Below are 19,552 nucleotides of genomic sequence, written 5' to 3'. Positions count from 1 at the left end.
GGTTTCTATTCTTCCTGCTTTTTATCTGTTCCCATGACCAACAGTCACCAAGAGTTGGCTCCATGTCCACTCCTGTGAGTTGCAGGAAGAAGACGGGATCGCCTCCAGCTCCTGCCAGGTCCCCTCTGAAGGGCTTGTGGAGTCTGATGGGGGGCGGGGTACCAGATTCTTCTTACCTTCGCAGTAAAGCCGGCCTGGAGACCCTGGGACGTGCAGCAGTGAGCCTGGTGGAGTAAGTGGAAAATTCCATGGAGGCCAGGGGCCAGGGGTTCTTGGACGAACCGTGGCAGGGGAAGTGTCAGAGACAGAAATATGAGACTCTGGGCAGTGATAAAATAAATTGTTTTAATGGGAGGTTTTCTGAAAGGGCAACTTTTTCTTGTGCTATCCAACAGCCAGCTTCCCTGCCTGGGTTTTTTTTTTTTTTTTTTTTGGGGGGGGTGGGGGGGTGTCCTGGCTGAGGCCCCAGCCCCACCAGAAGCTAGGACATTATCTGACCCCATGTTCAGCCCTTCCGTGGATCCAGAGATGTGTCTTAACATCAGAAGATCAGAGTTAGCTGGCAGTCAGTCCAAAAGACACAGTCCCTGTGTGTGTCCAGGCCTGAGGAAGGGGGCAAGGACTTCACCGCCGCCTTAGATATTTCTTGCTGGGGGAAGAGAGAGGGGCAAATCACTTTGAAAATTCGACTCTGACCTTTACAAAGAAAACTAATAGACACTTTAGTATTATATACAGGGCAGGGGGGAGAGGAAGTGGAGGGGGAAATTGCACTTAATTACAGTAGTTTATAGTTTACACCCATTGGACAAATTTACTTCTTTAAAAGAAACCTGAAGATCAGCCGGGATGGGGGTGGTGGGGGGAGTTGGCTGATATTTACAGTGGGTTTGGCTCAGTTCAATAGCACGCGTCCTCCTCATTTCAGTAACAGATTCAAGTTTTCACGTCAGTTTGTTCGATGAAGGAGCAAAATGTAGACACTCCGGCTTTCTCGCTTCCTCTTCCGTGGTTTCTCGCCTCCCGCCTGGAGGGCAGATGGGAGTGCTGGACACCGTGGGAGAGGCATCGTGACAATACTGCGTAGACGGGAGGCTGGGCTTCGGGCCGCGCCTCTCAGAGCGATTGTCTGTCCGAGGCGCCAGCAGGACAGGACGTCAGGTGAGCAGGGACCTCGCGCAGGTGCTCAGCGGGTCACTGCGCTTTTCCGTGACAGCTGCCCGGAGGGTGATGGTGTGGAAAATAGGGTCCTTGTTGCTGTGCACAAAGTGAGTGATGTGTGGGCATCACCAGGCTTGGAGAGGACACTGCAGAGAGAGAGGAGAGAGAGCTCAGCTGTGTGCACTGGGCAGGGAGCCGGGCCATTAGTCGGGCTTCTCCGGGGGAGCTGAGACCCAACTCGGGCAGCAAAGAGCTGGGGCTGCAGGCCTGGGGCCCTAGTGCCCGCTCCATCCCGTAGGGCTGGTCCTGAAACACACTCCCTTTAGGAAGACCTGGGAGCAGGCTTTCCTGGCCACTTCCGAAGAGAGAAGTGAACTGCTGCAGACCTTGAGATAGTCATAACTCACAGACCTTTATCCTGAAGTTGGGCTCCTCTTTCTGTGAAAGGGGTTTTATCAACTGCTCAGTGTGGTGACAGCTGATGGGGAGCACTTGCTTGTTGCAGAAGTAAGGGTCTCTTCCTAAGACCTCTAAGAGCAGGGGTCCCCCGGGGCCCCTTCCCAAACTGGGATGGACCCACGAGTAGCAGAGGTCCTGTTCAAATTTGGATTCTGGTTCAGTGGGCCTGGGATGGGCCGAAGAACCCGCACTTGTAATCTGCTCCCAGGTCGGGCCGATGCTGAGCTCTATTCTGAGCAACAAGGCCATAAAGCCCAGGAGAAAATCACCCCTTACTCACAAACGATCCATCAGGGAAGGAGCGTGAGACACAGCAAAGTGCTTTCTACCACATTTGTTACTATTAGGATGAGAATCTCAGAGGACTGGGGAAAGGACCCAATGGCTTGAAGGCCTCTGATGCTAGGCTTCTGGGGGGGCAGGGAGCAGGAGACCCAGCGTGAGGGAGCCTCTGAGAGGAGCTGCACCCCGGTCCGGCACCTCACTTCCTGGGCCTCGTCCATCTCAGCTGTTCACAGAACATCATTGCTCTCCTTTTCCTTCCTGGAGTCCCCTTTCCTCTGTGTTGTCATCTTGGCAGAAGGTTCTGTCCTTAGGCTTATTCTCTCAAGATCCCCCTCAAACACACACACAGACACACACACACACACACCTGCCACTACTATTAAAGGTCTATTATCCCCCATCATCTCATTAATCGGTGCTCTGTGTATGAGGTTGACATTACGTCCACTTTACAGACTAGGAAAACGAGGCTCAAAGACCCTGAATGGTCCAAGGTTTCAGAACTAGGAGAGTGTGGAGCCTGCAATTCAAACCAGTCCTGGGAGACCTCCCAGCATGCATGCTTTCTCTCAGGCTGAGGTTAGGAGCCTTCGACTAGCTTTGTGCTCTCGGTCAAGCTCCTCTCTCTGTGCCTCAGTGTCCCCACCAATACAGTGGAGGTGGTTGAGGGGTGAGATGGGCTGGTACGTGGGCAGTGCTCCATACACACAGGGCTTGGCATAACTGTCCTTATTAACCCCGGGCTGCCCGGGGTGCCTGGTCCACACTGATCCCTCTCCAGTGCTCTTCAGAGCGGGACTGAGTGGTGCGTCCGTGTGAGGGGCCAGGTTTCTGGCCCTTTTACGTTCTCGAGGCCCTGGTCAGGGTCCTCTGATACCCTTTGCCTCCTCTGCCTCCCTCCACCCACCCCTGATCTCCGGTCTCTTTACTTCCCACTATCAGCCTTTTTCCAATTTTCAGATTTCGGGTTGGAGGAGAGAGAAAACGGCTTGTGACCTTGCAGGTTTCAAGAGAAGAGCAAACATGGGCAGCAGATAAGGAGACGCCAGCGAGATTCTATGACCTGTCATTAGGGATGGGCTTCCCAGCTATCAAATGTTTGCTCACATAATAAAATGGTGGCAGAGCTCTAAATGTTGTCAAAGGAACTAGAGTTATTTGCCCCCTCCCGAGTCTAAACACAAACATCTGATAAGGGGTGCACCGTGCTCCCTCAGAACGGAGGCCTTGCCCGGGGACCCCTGGGGGACTCCAGAGCCCTTGCCTGGAAGGCAGGGTGGCTGTGGCAACTGTTAGGGATGTCCTCGCTCTAAGATTTGATATATGTCATATATATATATATATATTTGATATGTATAGGAAGAGCTAACATTTGTCACAGTCCTACTGTGTGCCAGGCTGCCCCGTGCTGAGTAAGGGCTTGACACACATCGCTGCCTTGGGTCCTTAGGTCAAGCCTTTGAGGTAGGTAATCATCATTCACCCAGTTCACACATTTCTGAGATCTATGAACAAGCCCCTGTCCCCATCCCCACAGTTTACATTCTAGTGAGGGTTTTGAATGATAAACAAGTTAAAAAAAAACACACAAAATTTTAGGTGGAGGTGAATACTCCAGAAAAATATGCACGGTAAGAGGTCCGGGTGGCTGGCGGCAAGAGGGAATAAATCAGGGAAGGGGATCGGGAGGTCAGGCCCCGCTCTCTGAGATGGTGACATCTGTGCTGAATGACACGAGGGAGTAAGCTTGTAAAGATGTGCACTAAAGAATATTCCAGGCAGAGGGTACCGAGAAGCAGAAGTCCCGCGGTGGGATGGCTCCAGCTGTGGTTCAGCTGAAGCCAAGTGACACTGGGAGGAGAGGCAGCGATCTGAGCCCACAGGCCTTGGAAGTCTCCAGGTCAGTCTGGTTACAACAGGAAGCCAGGGGAGGGTTTTGACAGGGGACGACATGATGGATTTCCCTTTTCTTTTCTTTTTTTGAACGGAGGTACTGCAGATTGAACCCAGGACCTCGTGCATGCTAAGCACATGCTCTACCACTGAGCTATCCCCAAGAGCTCACTCTGGCTGCTGTGTGGTGAACAGACCACACCCACCCCAGTGGGGCAAGAGCCAGAGCGGGAAGTGAGGGGTCGCTGCAGGAATGAGAGGCAGGGGCTGGACTGATGGGGTGGTGAGAAGCAGACAGATGGAGGATGCCTTGTGAAGGACCCCTGGGTAGAACTTACTGATGAGCTGGATGTGGGTGTGGACTATGTAATTATCAAGGGTACTTTCAGGTGGCTCCCCTGAACAACTGGTGTCACCTTTGGAAATGGAGAAGCCAAAACAGGAAGCAATTTGGTTCAGGAAAAATTGGGGCAAAGTGAAGAGCTGTGATTCTAAGCAGGGTCAATTGGAGAGTCTTGGCAGATATATTAGGTGTGCATGTATATGTGCCAAAGATGCAGCGGGTTTGTGAATGTGCACTCGAGGGAGAGACCTGTCCTGGAGACAGAATTATAGGATGCATCGCTGTGCACATGTGATCCGAAGCCATGGGACTAGAGACCACCCAGGAGTAAACATGGAAGCGAAGAGGCCAATGAATGAGTCCCAGGGCCCTGCAAAAAGTAAATGTTGTGAAGATGAGTGGCCAGCCAAGGAAAGGAGTGGCCAGTGCCACAGGACGAGAACCAGGAATGGGTCATGGCCTAAAATCCAAGGGAAAAAAGGAGGGTGTGACTGGCTGCGTCAGAGATAGGGTTTGGCAACATGGAGGTATTAGTGAGCTGGACAAGAGAGGTTTCAAGGATGTGGGGGCAGGAGAGAGGGCATAGCTCGGGGGTTCAATCCCCACTACCTCCATTAAAAAACAAAACTAACTAAATAAAATAAAACTAAATAAACCTAATTACCACTCCCAACCAAAAAAAATTTTTTTTAAAAAAGAGTCAGAAAAAAAAACCCCAAAACAATGTGGGGACAAATGCCAGTCTGGAGCGCTCTCAAGAGAGAGCTGGGGGGTATACACACAATGGAGTACTTCGCGACTCAGCCATTGAAAAGGAGGAATTCTCGCCATTTGCAACAACATGGAGGGTATTATGCTTAGTGAAATGAGTCAGACAGAAAAGACAAATACTATATGAAATCACTTATATGTGGACTCTAAAAAATACAACAGCTAGTGAATGTAACAAAGAAGAAACAGACTCACACTAGTGGTTATCAGTGAGGAGAGGTAAGGGGGTGGGACAAGACGGGGGCAGGAAATTAAGCGGTACAGGCTACTATGAATAAAATAAGTAAGCTACAAGAATATATTGTACAGCACGGGGAATAGAGGCCATATTTTATAATAACTATAAATGGAGTATAACCTTTAAAATTGTGAATCACTACATTGTACATCTGAAGTTTACATCATATTGTAAGTCACCTATACCTCAATTAAAAAACAGGAAAAAAAGAATTGGGGGGGAGTAGAGACAGGGAGGACAGAAAACTCACTTCTAGTATTTGTAAGTTAGATTAATTATAGCTCTATTAATTAAAGGTAATGATTATAATTCCAGTTTTGTAGATAAGGGAACTGAGATTTAGAGAGATTTTAAGTGACTTGCCCAGGGTCTCAGAGCAGAAAACGTTGTGCTCTTAACCACTATGTAAGATGACTTTCTTTTATCTTCTGAATGGGGCATCAGGAAATGCCCTTTGCCACTGGAAATCCTCCTTTCCAAGCTCGAGAGACACTCAAGGTTGCCAACGGGGAAAGCCAGGATCGACCCAGCTGCCATGGACTGGGTGTTTCCAGCCAAGCACTGAGCTGAGCGTTCCACAAGTTTTATTGCGTTTCATCCTTTCAACAATCTCACTATGGAGAAATCATTATCTTCAGATTACAGGTGAGGAAACTGAAGTTCAGAGAGGCTAGACCTTTCCCTTTGGTCACACAGGTGGAAAGTGGCAGAATCTTTTTTTTTCAGACTTTTTTTTTTCCCTAAATGGAGGTACTGAGGATTGAAGCCAGGACCTTGCATATACTAAGCATGTGCTCTACCACTGAGCTATGCCCTCCCCTGGGGGAGACTGAGTCTGCCTGACTCCCAGGTCAGCTCTTAACCATCAGCCCACACTGCATCACCGCCTGTAGGGAAGGCTAGGAGGTGCGGCGCAGCTGCAGGGGGTTTATGATGAGGGTGCTGCTCACCTCCTTCTCATCCGTACCCCTGATTGGTGACTGTTCCGGGTGTCCTCTCCTGACCTCTCTATAAACTAGGAAGTGGGGCAGTGGGCAGAGGAGTTCTGGAAACAGGAGTCAGCTCACAGCCTGCCCACACTTGTTCTAACTGATTGGTGCCCGCAGCGATCTTGTTTCCAGGCTGGCGGGGTGTTGTTTTGCAGGAGATCCACTCAGATGGTAACTTGCCAGCACTCAAGGGTTGAGAAGGGGCGGGGGTGGGCATAAGTTCTGGAAAGGACGGAGGGCAGTAGCTGCAGAAGGACTTTCAGCAAGAAAATTCTGGCCTGAGAGGTCCCTGAACCATGATTCACAAGGCCCTGGGGCATGTCTGTCTTGACAGTGGCAAAGACTGGGGTCAGACAGATACAAGGTCAAATCTTGGCTTTAGCGTTATACCAGCATAACCGTGGATTATTTTTAAGAGTACTTTAAAACTGGATCTTATATATGCATAAATGAATCACTACACTGTACACCAGAAATAAACACAACATTGTAAATCGACTATACTTCAATAAAAAAGAAAAGAAAGAAAAATGGATCTTAGAAGGTGAGTGTTGTTTAGCAGATTTGGAGTGAGAAGACCAAAGTCTGGAACTCCGTCTCCAGATCTACCATCGTGTGAAACTGGCCAGATTCCTCCCCGTCTCTGAACTTCAATTTTTTCACTCCACGCATAAAAATTTCTACCTTGCAGGATGGGTGGAAGGATTAGCCAGGAAAGGTAAAACAGAAAATCACCTGAGTGCTGTTTGACTAATGGGAGGCACTCAAAAAATGCTAGATCTGAATTTATTCATTCTCTCATTCATTCATTCATTCACTCATATTTATTGAACATCTACGAAAGCCCAGGCATTTGGCTAAGCACAAAGGGCTTGGATGCTGTGAGAGGCCATGAACTATTTGAAAGGGCATCCATGTGTCAGGAGGAGACTGGGAAGCAAAGCTCTGGAGCCGGAGGCGCAGTAGGTGGGATGCGCTTGAGAGATGCTTCTAATCCTGAGACATGTTATTATCAGAATCTCCTTTGATCACATGTAGACCAAGCAGCAAGTTAAATATTGAAGGAGCTGATGGAAGGTGTCTCCTACAGGATCACAGACAGAAAGGGGAAGGGACAGGGACAAAGCTCCCACTTTGGGTACGTGACTCCGTACCAAGCACTCTCTTCAGGCACTTGGAAGATTCTGTAAGATGGAGGTGAGGTTTTCCCCTTTAGAGGTGAAGAAACTCAGTCTCATAGTGATGAATTAACTGCCCAAAGTCATGCAGCAGAAACAACGAGTCAGGATTAACTCAGGTCTGCTGGCTTTTCCCAGTATCCCACCGGTGCCTCCCTCTAAAGCAGGATGCCCGGGATGTGTCTCTGTTCAGTGTGCACATCAGCACACGAAAGATTCTGAGAGGCCCTGCCCTGTGGGATTTCTGTTTAATTCAGCTCTTCCCCCGACATATTTGACCAAGGAATATTCTTCTCCTCACACCCTGGGCCCCTGATTCCTAGCAACAGTCTCAAAACTCTTTTTGGAAAATAATACTTTAAAACAACAACCAAAAAAGCAGAATTGCCACCATTCTCTTTCTGAGCTCTGTTCTCACCCTTTGCCTTTGGAACAGAATTTGTACACATTTTCTTCACCTCGGGTTCCTTCTGCTGTCACCTCGACCCTCCTTTTACTTCGTTCTGCCTTTCCTATTCCCTCTTCTTCTGCAGTTTGTAGGAAGATAGTTTCCTGACTGGATTACAGTACAGGGGCTTCATTTTTACCCTTGTTTCTGACTGTTGAAAGACCACGAGAGCAGCAGTTACCATGGGTATTTAAAGGTGGGGACTGGAAGACAAGCATTGTTTAAGTGGAGAGTCCAGGATTTAGAATCAAAGACCAAAGTCTGGAAGTTCAGCTCTAGAGTACCACCTGCGTGGCTCTGGGCAGGTGACCCTGCATCTCTGAGCCTCCGGTTCATTTCTTTGTACTTCTTAGGAGGTTTCAGTAAGAAGATAATGATGAGATAATGTTCATGAGGAGTATGAACTGTAAAGTGCTACACGAAAAGTTTTATCCTTGCTAAATGTCATCATCATCCCAGGGGTGAGTCTATCCCCAGACTCCTGGAACGCCCAGGGACGTGGAGACACCTTCACGGTAGTTCTAGGGGGCCGTTCCTGCAGCTTCAAGGTCGGCTGGCCACTCTGTCCAGTGGAGGGGAGAAGCCGTCTGGGGGCCGGTGCAGTGTCTCCAAGAGCATCTTGAAGCATTTTGATTAAGAGACCATTTCCTGAATCCAGAGGACTTGTTTCAACAAGCAAGCATCAAAGTCAACTTGGGAAAGACAGGAATAATTAATCACAGTCCTGTCCAGAGCTGCCCAAGCGGCAGATGGATTGATAAACCTTTCAAAGGGGAAGGTATTCCCAAGCAGGGCTGCTGCGCCTGGCTGCCTCCCTGATTGAGATTGGTGAGCACAGATAAATGTTTTCCCTGCTCACTACAAAGAGTGGGAAATCGCACAGGAGTCGAAGGGCAGGGCAATGGGGGGTGTCCTTTCATCTTCCATTGGGTGAGAGAAGAGGAGCAAAGCAGGTCCCACACACGTCTCCCTCTCCCCCCAGTTCCAGGGCCCGGATGCCCAGGGCATGTGTGTTTCAGCGCCTAAGACGTGCCAGGCATGTAACCGACGTGACATCATCCAATCCTCAGAACAAGTAGATGTTATGATTTGTTTTAAAGATGAAGAAAACGAAGGCTCAGGGAGGTCAAGGTCACCAGGCAAGCGGCAAAACCAGGACTAGAACCCACCTGCTCCACCACGCGGCAGGACCCGGAGGAGACGGGGACAAAGGGAAGAACAGAGATGGCTGAGCCCGTGAAAGAACTTGCTCAGAAGTCCGGGATGAGGTGTGACTTGATGGGAAAAAGACCATCAACCAGACCAAACCCTGCAGAGAGCCTCCGACATGAAGTTCAAGGTTGTCACCTACTTATCTAGCAATCAATAAAGGCCAAACACTTCCCATGCCGCGCAGACCCCAGCTACTCAAAAGTCCTATTGTGTGGCTCTGGAATTGTGACCCGCGCTCAGACACCTTGTCCTTTTCTCTAACTCTCACTACAGCCCAGCCGTCCAAGCTGCCGCGATGAGCCTCACCGCTGGTGGTCTTTCCTACCCCCGCCCCTCTGCGCGGAGGCGGGAATTAGTCATCAACTGAAATGGCAACGAAGCCCCTGGATTTCTGACTTTCAGTGCACTCGGAGTTGATTGTAAGTTTCTCCATAAAACATGAAGGGAATGCAGGTCCCCTGGCAAGGCCAGGCTGTCTACTGGGGACTCCCTGTGGGTTGGCAGAATTGGGTCATTCTCTGAAACTTACAGCGTTTGGGGACCAGCATGAGTCCTGGATTGAGAGAATCAGCCTCAGGACCGCTGACTCACTATTCACTTTCCCCATTGGTTATCCATCCATCCAGATTCTCCATCTCCCTGGAAAATCCTCAGGGTTCCCTCTTGCAAAGCATGAAACCACAGAAGGTCTGACTTCCTGAGCCCTCCTTGGAAATACCTTCTCTGTGGATCACTGATCAATCCACTGGGGAATCCTCAATCCCAGTGCCTTTGGGCTCTGTGTAATCCAGTCTCCAGCAATTTATCAAATTTCAGTACTCATGTAATGTGCTTGTTGGGGATGCTGGGTGAACAGTAACCCCTTTACCCTGCGACCTCAAGGATTCCTTTGCAAGTAACAGGGGAGCCTCGGCGTCGTCTACACTTGCCACGCTCTCCGCACATCAGTAACCCCAGTCATCACTCCCCTCCCCCCCGCCTTCCTGCCAGCATTACCTGTTTACTGGAAGACATGTTGGTGAGCGTACTGATGCTGCTGGTATCTGTGACCACCATTGCAGATGGAAACCGGGAGGTGTGGGAATACTGGGGGGGTTCCTGCTTGTGTGCGTACACTGGAGAGACAGTGAAGACAAAAATCAAGGTGTCGATCACACAGGTGTATGCACAGCTACAGACCCCCCATCCCATACCACAGCTCCTGTTTCTCTAGGCAGATAAAAGGGGGTGGGTGGTGAGGATGGTGATGTCTGGCAAGGCAGTGTGATGTGAAGAAAAGAACGGCCATGTGTTTAAATCCTGGCTCCTTAATCAACTTACTTAACCTCAGTTTCCTCACCTGTAAAATGGGAATGGTATCTGTTGTAGGATTAGAAGAGATTGTGTTTAAAGCACTTTGTACCAAATAAAGAGCTTTGTACAGCGCCTGCTATGTACTGGCGGACGGCACTTCAGTGGTGGGAACACTTCTGTTCCCCACAACTTTCAGTGAAGTATGAGATGCCTCGGCTTCACAAGCAATCTTTTGGTATATGCAGTGCAGCTGAGATTTTAAGTCAAAAAAAGTTCTAAGGAGCTGACAAACAGGAAGGAGCTGGCCAGCATGTGCTTACTGTTTCTGCCGTGACTCAAGTACCAGATCTCATGCTAGCAACTGCAGATTAAGTCACGACTGTAAATAGACCCGGGTGCAATTAATTGCATAATTCCGGGCTGTTCCGGTTTGCACTGAGATGCCTTCTGACATCACGAAAATATGAAGGATGATGGACAAGAGGAGATTAGATTCAAATAAAACCTCCAGGGGCATGTGGCTCGTCTTTGTCCAGTAAGTATCCACCAAGTCTGGATCCTTTGATTCAATGCTAGTCCATCCAAAAGATTCACATAAATTCCAGGTCACATGACCAAGCCAGAAAGCACGTGTATGTTTGGCCTTGAGGGAAGGAGCAGCCTTTTCTACCAAGGAATCCTCCAGTAGGGAATGGGGGTGAAGGTCATGGCCTGCCACCTCAGCTTGTCCCCCCCGCCTTGGAGGGAGGCTGGTTATTTCCTGGTCCAGGGCCCCATGGACTATCTTCATAGCCAGCCAGGCCAGCGGGGCATCGGCAGTCCACAGGTCACTGGTGACCACTCTGATCATCCCACCCAGGCCTCGCCAGTGAGGAATCCTGCTCAGGTGAGGGGCTGGGGGCAAATGGGAGGCATATTTTCAGGCCCTGGGAGGAAGGGCAGGGGAGCACATGTGGTCCCAGACGCCGCTACAGGCTGTTGGAGATTTTTTAGAAGCCACGAAAATGTGATTGGAATGTGAGATGGTACTTAGAAACCAGCTCTGCAAGCCTGGGGCGGGATGGAGCCCCAAGTGTGGAAGAAGGCTGAACTTGGCTGTTGCCCTCAGATCCACAGCTCTGCCCGAGGCAGCCAGGGCAGAAACTAAAATCCTTTTCCCCACACCTACCCCTTCCTATTAAGGAATCCTTTCATAAATCATCACTTGCATTTTTATAACTCTGAGCCCTTACCAAACACACTTCGTACCTATTTTGTTCTATTTCCAGAATGACTCCATACACATATTATTTCCATTTTATCACGAAGAAACTGAAGCTCAGAGTGGCTAAGGAACTTACCCATGGCTACCTAGATGGTAAGACTCAGAGCCAGGACTGAAATCTAGGTCTGTCTGATTCTAAGACTGTCACTCTATTCCAGACACTACTCTGGTGGCCCTGTAGGACCATGCTTGAAACAGGGGAGCCATCCTTGTAGGCCAGGGGCTAGAGCCTGACCAGACCAGAGGACTGGGGGCCTGGGGCTCAGGATGGGATAAGGGAGAGACAGGGGCTAAGGGTGGGCGGGAAACAAATGGTTGACAGGTGGACTTAGGGTAGGTGTAGAACTTGGAGGTAAGAAAAACCTCTGCATGGGCGGGGAGGGCAGAAACTAATATTCCTTATCCAGGATGGTATGCAGGTGGTATTTTCCACCCACGTTCGTGGTTCTTAATTAGAGATGTTTGGGGTGTGTAAACTGGAGGGCATGGGGGAGTCTAGAAGATTTTTCAGTTTCAGGAAAGGCAAAGAGGATGCAAATTACACGCCAAATCTGATCATTTGGTCAGGGCTGCCTGGAATTTTGGACTGAAAAGGCTAAGGTGAGGCTCGCTGGGAAAAGGTGCCATGCTTGACTAGGGATCCCTTCCACGAGTGCCAGGGTGGGGAAGGGGGGCCTGAGTTCATTCCACATCTATGCTACCACATCTACGCTCTCTCCCTCCAATTCCCCTGTACACGTAGACCTTAGCTGTCCTCTTCAAACCTTCCCCCGGAATCCTGGGGGGTAGAGAAGAGGACCAGAAAAGGCAGAGCATCACATGAGAGTTATGCTTGAGAAACTGTCTTGGTTGGTCATCGGTAGGGAAAAGTGAGTACACCAAGAAGCTTCCAAGAAACTACAGACCCCGAGAGGGAAGAGGCTGGCGGCTGGGGACCCTTCGGGCTCCCTCCCCGACATGCCCCTGTCCTTACTGTGTGAGTTCTGCAGCTGAGTCACAGCGGCCATGAAGGGCTGCTGGGCCATGTGGCTGCCCGGGCTCTGCTGCATGAGGGGCTGCTGGTGAGGGCTGTGCAGCTGCTGGGAGAACTGAACAGGCTGCAGGGCTGCCAGGCTGCCGGCCACGCTGTTGATGACGGGGACGCTCTGAGCTTGGGAGGAGTTGAGGCCTGTGGGGACAAGAGGGAAAGGGAAAGATCAGGGATGGCTGCAGGACGACCTGCAGGACAGGTGAATGGAGGCAAATGAAAATTGATGGAGCCCCCGCTATCTGCCAGGCCCTGGGCTGATCCCATTATGTAAGACACTGTAGGGGAAGCGATTTTATAGGCCCATTTCATAGACCCCAAATCTGAGGCTTGGAGAGAGAGATCAAGTGATTTGCTCAAATTCCACAGCAAGTTGTGGATGGAAATGGGCTTTTGTTTTTTTGAGTTTAATTTTTGCTTTTATTTGCCAGTGTAATTTAACTATAGTGGCTTGCAAACTTTTTTGACCTAAAAAATACATTTTACATCACAATCTAACAAACACACACAAATATGTATATAACTGAAACTAAAGTTTTGTCGAAAAATGTCTACCCCGAGTTTTCTTGTTTTTAAGACTTTTTTAAAGCAGTTTTAGGTTTACAACAAAATTGACAGGCAGGAACAGAAATTTCACATACATGCACTCTCCACACATATGCACAGTCGTTATTTTTATTTACCAGAGTGGTAATTTTTTTTTTAACTAAGGATGAAGGTTTGTTGACACATCATAATCACCAAAGTCCACAGTTCACCTTAGCTTGGGCAAAAGTATAATGACATAGATAGGAAATGGGCTTTAAACAGATCTGACCGAGGCCTGAGAGTCTCCCAAAGTCATCCTGTGATCTCCCAAACGTAGCCCCCTTGAGGTTGCCAGGGTCCTATACTTGCCACCCTATCCATCCATGCCTGGCTCTGAGGGAGGCTTGCCCTGGTGCCCTCAGGGCAGAGCTAAAGGCATCCACTCTCAGGTGCAGATTATTGTCCAGATCTGTCTGTCCAGCAGGGGGCAGGAGTATGCAGGGACCCACTTTTCTATTAAAAAACCACCTCCACAGTCCTGGGGGTATGAAGCCTCAAGACCCTCTTGCAGCAGGTTGTGCAAAGACTGGAGAGAGGTCAGGTGCTCATTCTCTTTACTGTAGCGGAAAGGGGATAAAACACTGCAATCTAGCCAATCTATGAAGCAGGTTATTATCTTATCTGGCAGCACAAGGCTGGTGGCATCAAAAGGACCAGGTACTGGAAGAAGGAAGTAGTATGCTGAAGGCTGGCAGTTATAGCAGGTGGTGTCATCTTTCTGTTATGTCTATATCCTGAGGTTTCTTTAGAACTGCAAAGATCAAGTCCTTGGTACCCATCCTCCATCGACTCCCTGGGCGGGACTCTGGGGAAGGCAGCTGAGGCCAGGTGGGAGTGGGGACAAGAGGATTAGGGGAAAGATACCCCAGCCTCTTTCCTGGAGCTACCAGGGTTCCTTTGACCTTGCTTTCTGGGAAGTGGGGGGAAGAATGAGACGGAGGAAACCCAGCAAAATGTCTTTTAGGCCAATGTGGAAAAGATACCGGGAGAGCCTTTCCTGAGATGCAGGGGGTTCACGGGAAGTCCTCCGTGGAGATAGCACAAAGACCTCAACAATTGCCTGCTCAGAGCATTAGCTGATACTGTTATCAGAAACCTAAAAGGTGAGACCTGTGAGCAGAAGGGAAGAGGGGAGTGAAACCCCCTCCTGGCTCTCCTGGGCGGGGCTGGGCAGGCGGGGACCCCTGATGCTCTCAGAATTGCGCTATCTCCAGTTCCCCAGGGGCGCAACTGCTCCTCCCAGCAGTGTCTCACCCGATACCTTGATGTCCCGTTTTCCTTTCCTACCTTCCACTATGGTCTCAATCTCTAAGGAAGCCCCACAGATGAGCTGTTTTCCCCAGAACCCACTGCCACTGCTCTTTTTGGGAGTTCTCTGCCCAGAAAAGCAAATTATGCTGTCTAAAGTAGATGACACTGGAGGGCATAGTTCCGAAACCTGCTTGTGTTTTAGAATCTTCCTGGGGAGCTCTTTAAGAAATATACATTCCTCAGCCCCACCCAAGACTTAGTGAGTCAGACCCTTCCTTTAGAGGTGAGGCCCAGGAATTTTATTTTCAACACAGTCTGTGACCCTGATGTGCCTCAATTCCAGGATCGAGAGCCATTGATGTCATTCTAGCTCCCACGCGGTGTGACTCTTAGCCTTTCCATCTGTTTTCTGGGCACTGGTTCCTGCTTAAGAAGCGTGTTATCCAGTCCAGCAGATGAGTAGAGAACGGGAAACTGGCACCACTGGGTAACCTGTTACCACGTTCTCCTTGGGGCACGGCAGTCCCGAGGCAGGGCCCACCTACTCAGCAGGACAGGAGCCGGCTTTCCCCCACCCCAGCAACTTGTCTCTCAGTTCACTGGCCTGGCGTGTGGTGAGCAGTACAAGGCTGGACTCGGTTATCAGTTCTTCATCCTGACACTCCATAGGGCAGGGCCACTGCATCTCAGCCACGTTCTCTGATGACCTTCCTTATGCTCCCCTCACTCCTAATACATACACGCACACACCTCCTTCTAAGGTCAGTGTACACTCTGGTGTTGGCCATCTGCAGTAAGAGATTAAGATTATTGAGAAGACAGAAAAGTATGGGTGAAAAAAATTAGGAGGAACAAAACTGAGAAACATGTAAACTAGCCTCAGGGAAAATTTTAATTCAGATAGAAAAAAAGAATAGACATAACTAAGAAAATATTTAACTGTGTGTGTCAGCCAAAGCTCGATGTGGGAAGGAAGAAGGCAGGTGGGGCAGTTTGTGGATCATTTTGGTTGTAGAATGAAAGAGGTGGGATCGCTCACCCAGGGGCGTCCTAATCAAATCTTTTAGAAGGCAAGCAAGCTGGTTTCGGGCATCCTATCTCATGCTCAAACCCTGGTACTGGCCTGGCTACCATAATCCTGGAGAAGGCCCTGTGAAAAGGTAGTGCATTTAAAATAACTGTTTTTTTTTTTTTTTAATTTTGTGAGGCCTCTAGTGGCTTCTCCATTCTCAATTCCCTTTGTAAAAGGGAATGTGGAGGGTGTCCACTCCTGAGCGGCTGGGGACAGAGCGGGAGCTACACTTTACTCAGTCAATGTGTGAGCCTCCTGGGGCCTAGCCCTGATTTGCCCTCTAAGAGCGCAGAAGTCCTTCTCTTCAGAAGTGGTCCCGGGCTAGAGCTGGTTTAGGGAGAGAGGAGGGAGGAGAGGACAGAGCAGGAACCAAAGAGGTGGTTGACGTGGGCCCTCGACACAAGGGAGGGCAGGAGGACAGCGGGCGAAGGAAAGATGAACAAGGTACCGCCCTTAGCTCTTTCCCAAGAGTCCTCAGGAATGCTTCCCAGGGTCACAAGGAAGACCTGGACTGAGCTGTCATCATGGGCCTGAAAATACGCTGAACACTCATCACACGAAAACTCGGCGAGAGGCATCCCCGGGCCCAGCTGCGTCCGCCTTCCCGTGCCCTGGAGTGGCCGATCTGTGATGGGGGTCCAGGCTCCCTATGGGATGTGCGTTCCCGGGGCTGGAAGGACCTGACTCCTCATCCTGTCTTCAGGCTAAGGCAGAAACAACCTATTTCTCCTTAAAGCTGTCCAGGCTCAGAGAGGCTGACAGTTTCCCGCAGAGTTCCGTCTCAGGGTGTTTTCACCACTGGCCAAGGAGGTCTCGTCCGACCACACAAAATTCCCCATTTAGAAGGAAACCCCTCATGTCTTCCTCCATCTTGCCCAATACTAAGACATCAGCACAGCCTCCTGGAAAATCCACCACCTCCTTGGGGATCTTAAAGGAACACCAGACAGAAGTACAAGCTACAATATTACACACACTCGTGCTTTATCGATTCACAAGCCTGTCTACACCCATGGTCACCGGATTGCCTCAGCAACCCATTTTACAGATGAGCAAACTGAGCCTCATAAAGGTCCAATGACTGGACCCAGGATGCACAGCCGGTCAGATGTGACCAAGATTCAACTCCAATCCATAACTTCCTCTTCTTTCTGGCTAAATAATCCAAATCTTGCTAAGAGGGAGATAAGGTATAAAATGAGTTGAATCAAATCTTCAAGTGGTGGGTGATTTTGAGAGGGGGTCTTCTTTAGTTCTTTTTGGCTTAAAAAAAAAAAGATCAGGTTGACTCCTCTCCCACGCTGCCCCTCCCTGCCCCCACGTTTTCTGACCGAGAACAGAGCTTACTTTGTGCAATGGCCATGACTCCAGAGAGGGGGGTCATGATGAGGTTCTGAGATTGCTGGGGATTGTGGTGGGGCAGACTGTGAATATTCGTCAAGGTGCTGACGGGGGGCAAACCTCCTCCTGAGACTGAGATCTGCTGGAGAGAAAAAACAAGAGTGGCGTGAGTGGGACCGGGACTGTGGAGAACGGTGTCCAAAATGACATGGCGTCGCAATTCCTTGGCACAGCGAGGTCTCTAGTTCATTTATTCACACATGCATTCATTCGCTACCAATTATTAACCACCTACTGAGGGATAGGCTCTGTTTCAGGTGCTGAGGATAGAGTGGTAAGCAATACTGACCATAATTGCCTCTATTTGCTGACTACCTGTGAATTACTAGCCTGCCTTAGAGATCCTTCAGCGCAGGTGTATTATATGATTGTCACTCGCTCACTTTGGAAGTAACCTCCTTCTGCTCTCTGCCTTCCATGTTACTGATGCTAAAGACACGCGATTGTTAAAAATGATGACTGAAGAAATGCTCCGGGATTCCCGAGTGGAGCAGATCAGGGCCCAGGCAGGAGCGCAGGGAAGCTTTCGCTGAGTACCGGCTCTGGGAAGCATTGCTCAGGCATTAACTCACAAATCTTACTCTACCCAGGAGGCAGACACTTTTGCTTTTTTTCTTTTTTTCAGACACTTCTGCCATTCCCATTTCACCGATGAAAAAACTGAGGCTCAGAGTAGACATGCAGATTGCCGGAGAGCCAACAACTAGCAAATGGTACATTAGCTATTCAAATCCAAGTCTGACTCTAGAATTCAAGTTCTTTATTCTGGAGGACATTCCCCTACACCTGCAAGTATCACTAAAGTTTGTTTTGGGGAGATCAGCCATTATTGGGCTTTTTCTACTTTTTCCAAATCTCTATTATACATTAAATTTTTTTTTCTCTTTGGCGAGGAGCTGCTATTGTAATGCAGCTGAATTAAAGCTCCTTGCCAAAGCTATGTCACTGTTATATTTTAATGACAGATTAGTAAGAGAAAGCTACTAGGTTTTGTGTAATTTTTTCCAAGGCCACTCTGAATCCTTTTATTAAGGACTGAAATCTTTTATTTATTCCTAACAGTGTCTTTTCCTTATTGATTTTCTTCATCTTTTCAAGTGCACATAGAACAGCATCACAAGCATACAGCGCTGATCGGGTCGCTTTCTTGTTAGTGCCGCTGTCTACATGTCATACTGCACCGGTTAGAACTTTCTGAAGAGTAGCTGACGGTAACGGCTGTAATAGATGTGCTTACTTTAATTCTGTGTTATCAGAACCCCCCCCCCAACGTTTCCCCATTAATTATAAGGAGCTTTCGGTTTTGCGCACGCACACACACACACACACCACTTTTATTCATGATAAAGTAGTTTACTACTTATAATTTTAAAATAATTTAAAAAATGATTACGAAAGGACTGTCCTCCCCGCTCCTTCTGAACTAACCCAGACACCCTCGCTGGGGACGCTGACAGGTGAGTTAGGGTTGGGACACAGAAAGCAGGTGTCAGACGAGCCTTCTCCTTCTCCCTCCCCCTGTTACCCAGAGCTCCTCAGATTATAGGTCCCACAGCCGCACCCAGAGAAGACACTACCTCCTGCCTTGCCCTTCTGATCAACCCCTGAGCTTCCAAGGTGAATTTGAAAAGGAAAGAAAGAAAAAAAACCAAACAGGCTTGTTTGTGTTTTTCAAATGAGCATCAAGAAATGAGTTAGGGGGTCACATGACCAAGAAGGAATTCTGACCACATCAAACAAGAGGGAACCAGCTTGTTTGCTGGACTTGTTTTTCAAAATTTCAGTCATTAAAAAAAAAAAAAAGAAAGAAAGAATGAAAGAAAAAGAAAAAAAAAAAAAATCAGTGACCTGCCTTCAGACTTACCCTGAGGAACTCAGTCCTTTGGAGAAAGTCAAGGGAGGGACAGTAATCTCTGCCGTTTGGTTTTAATGGCGAAAGACAAACGTGGGTGCCAATGATGGAACAATTTAAATGTGTATGGCTGTAGAGTTAGTAAAATGCCTTCACTGATTGTCCTTAATAGATAATGACACAAATAGGGGAGGAGTCATGATTATGATCATTGCCCTACATTACAGATTAAGAATCTGAGCCCTAGGGAGCTGAGTCTGAGTTAAGTCTCCATGTCACCTGACTAGGAAGTGAGGAAGCCAGAATTCAAACCCAGTTTTGCCGGAGTTTAAACCCCACACTCTTCCTATTTCGGGGTCACCTTCGTCAAGTTCCTTCCTGCTCTAGAATGCAACCATCATTTTCTGTTGCCTCCAGGAATGAGCTTCTTACCATTAAGCTATACGGTTCTGACACTGAAAGCATCCAATACGTGCCTTTTTAAAACACAAGGCTCAACATGGACAGACCACACGCAACCCTCCACGTGGCCGGCTCTTTGTGGACACGTGCCATTTGGGCACGGGCTGGGGGACACAGAGTACAAAAGAAAGCTCAAATGGATCAGCATTATTTCCAAAACCAGTCTCTGGAGGAAGATTTCAAATGCAGGTCCTATCGAAAGCCAGCACACAGAGACTCATTGCTTGTAAGGGGCTCACCCAAAAAAACAGCAGTGCCACAAGCAATCCTCACACCAACCCTGTGACGCAGGCATTGTTATTCCCCATTTTCCAGGTGAGGAAACTGAAGTTAAGCAATGTCCATCCTATTGCTGATAAATAACA

General features: G+C 48.9%; 1 protein-coding gene across 8 annotated transcripts in view; it reads right to left on the bottom strand.

The window, feature by feature from the left end:
- Window positions 1-325: 325 nt before the first annotated feature.
- The window catches only part of HNF1B (HNF1 homeobox B), a 52,420-nt gene continuing 33,193 nt past the window's right edge, over window positions 326-19,552 (bottom strand). For 3 of the 8 annotated variants that reach the window (XM_010949175.3, XM_010949177.3, XM_010949179.3), the window contains exons 6-9: window positions 16,820-16,955; window positions 12,508-12,702; window positions 9,974-10,092; window positions 326-1,307 (exon numbers count right to left, since the gene is read on the bottom strand). In XM_010949175.3, coding sequence (XP_010947477.1) covers window positions 1,287-1,307; window positions 9,974-10,092; window positions 12,508-12,702; window positions 16,820-16,955 — 471 coding nt within the window. In that variant the 3' untranslated portion in view covers window positions 326-1,286. Of the gene's footprint in view, window positions 1,308-9,973; window positions 10,093-12,507; window positions 12,703-15,004; window positions 15,189-16,819; window positions 16,956-19,552 lie in introns of those variants that run through there. The other 5 variants (XM_010949178.3, XM_010949176.3, XM_074342603.1 and 2 more) reach the window with 4 other exon arrangements.

The sequence above is a fragment of the Camelus bactrianus genome, chromosome 16 (genome assembly GCF_048773025.1).
Source record: "Camelus bactrianus isolate YW-2024 breed Bactrian camel chromosome 16, ASM4877302v1, whole genome shotgun sequence".
Taxonomy (NCBI): domain Eukaryota; kingdom Metazoa; phylum Chordata; class Mammalia; order Artiodactyla; family Camelidae; genus Camelus; species Camelus bactrianus.
The sequence above is the reverse complement of the archived record's forward strand: the minus strand, read 5'-3'. Positions and strand labels throughout refer to the sequence as shown.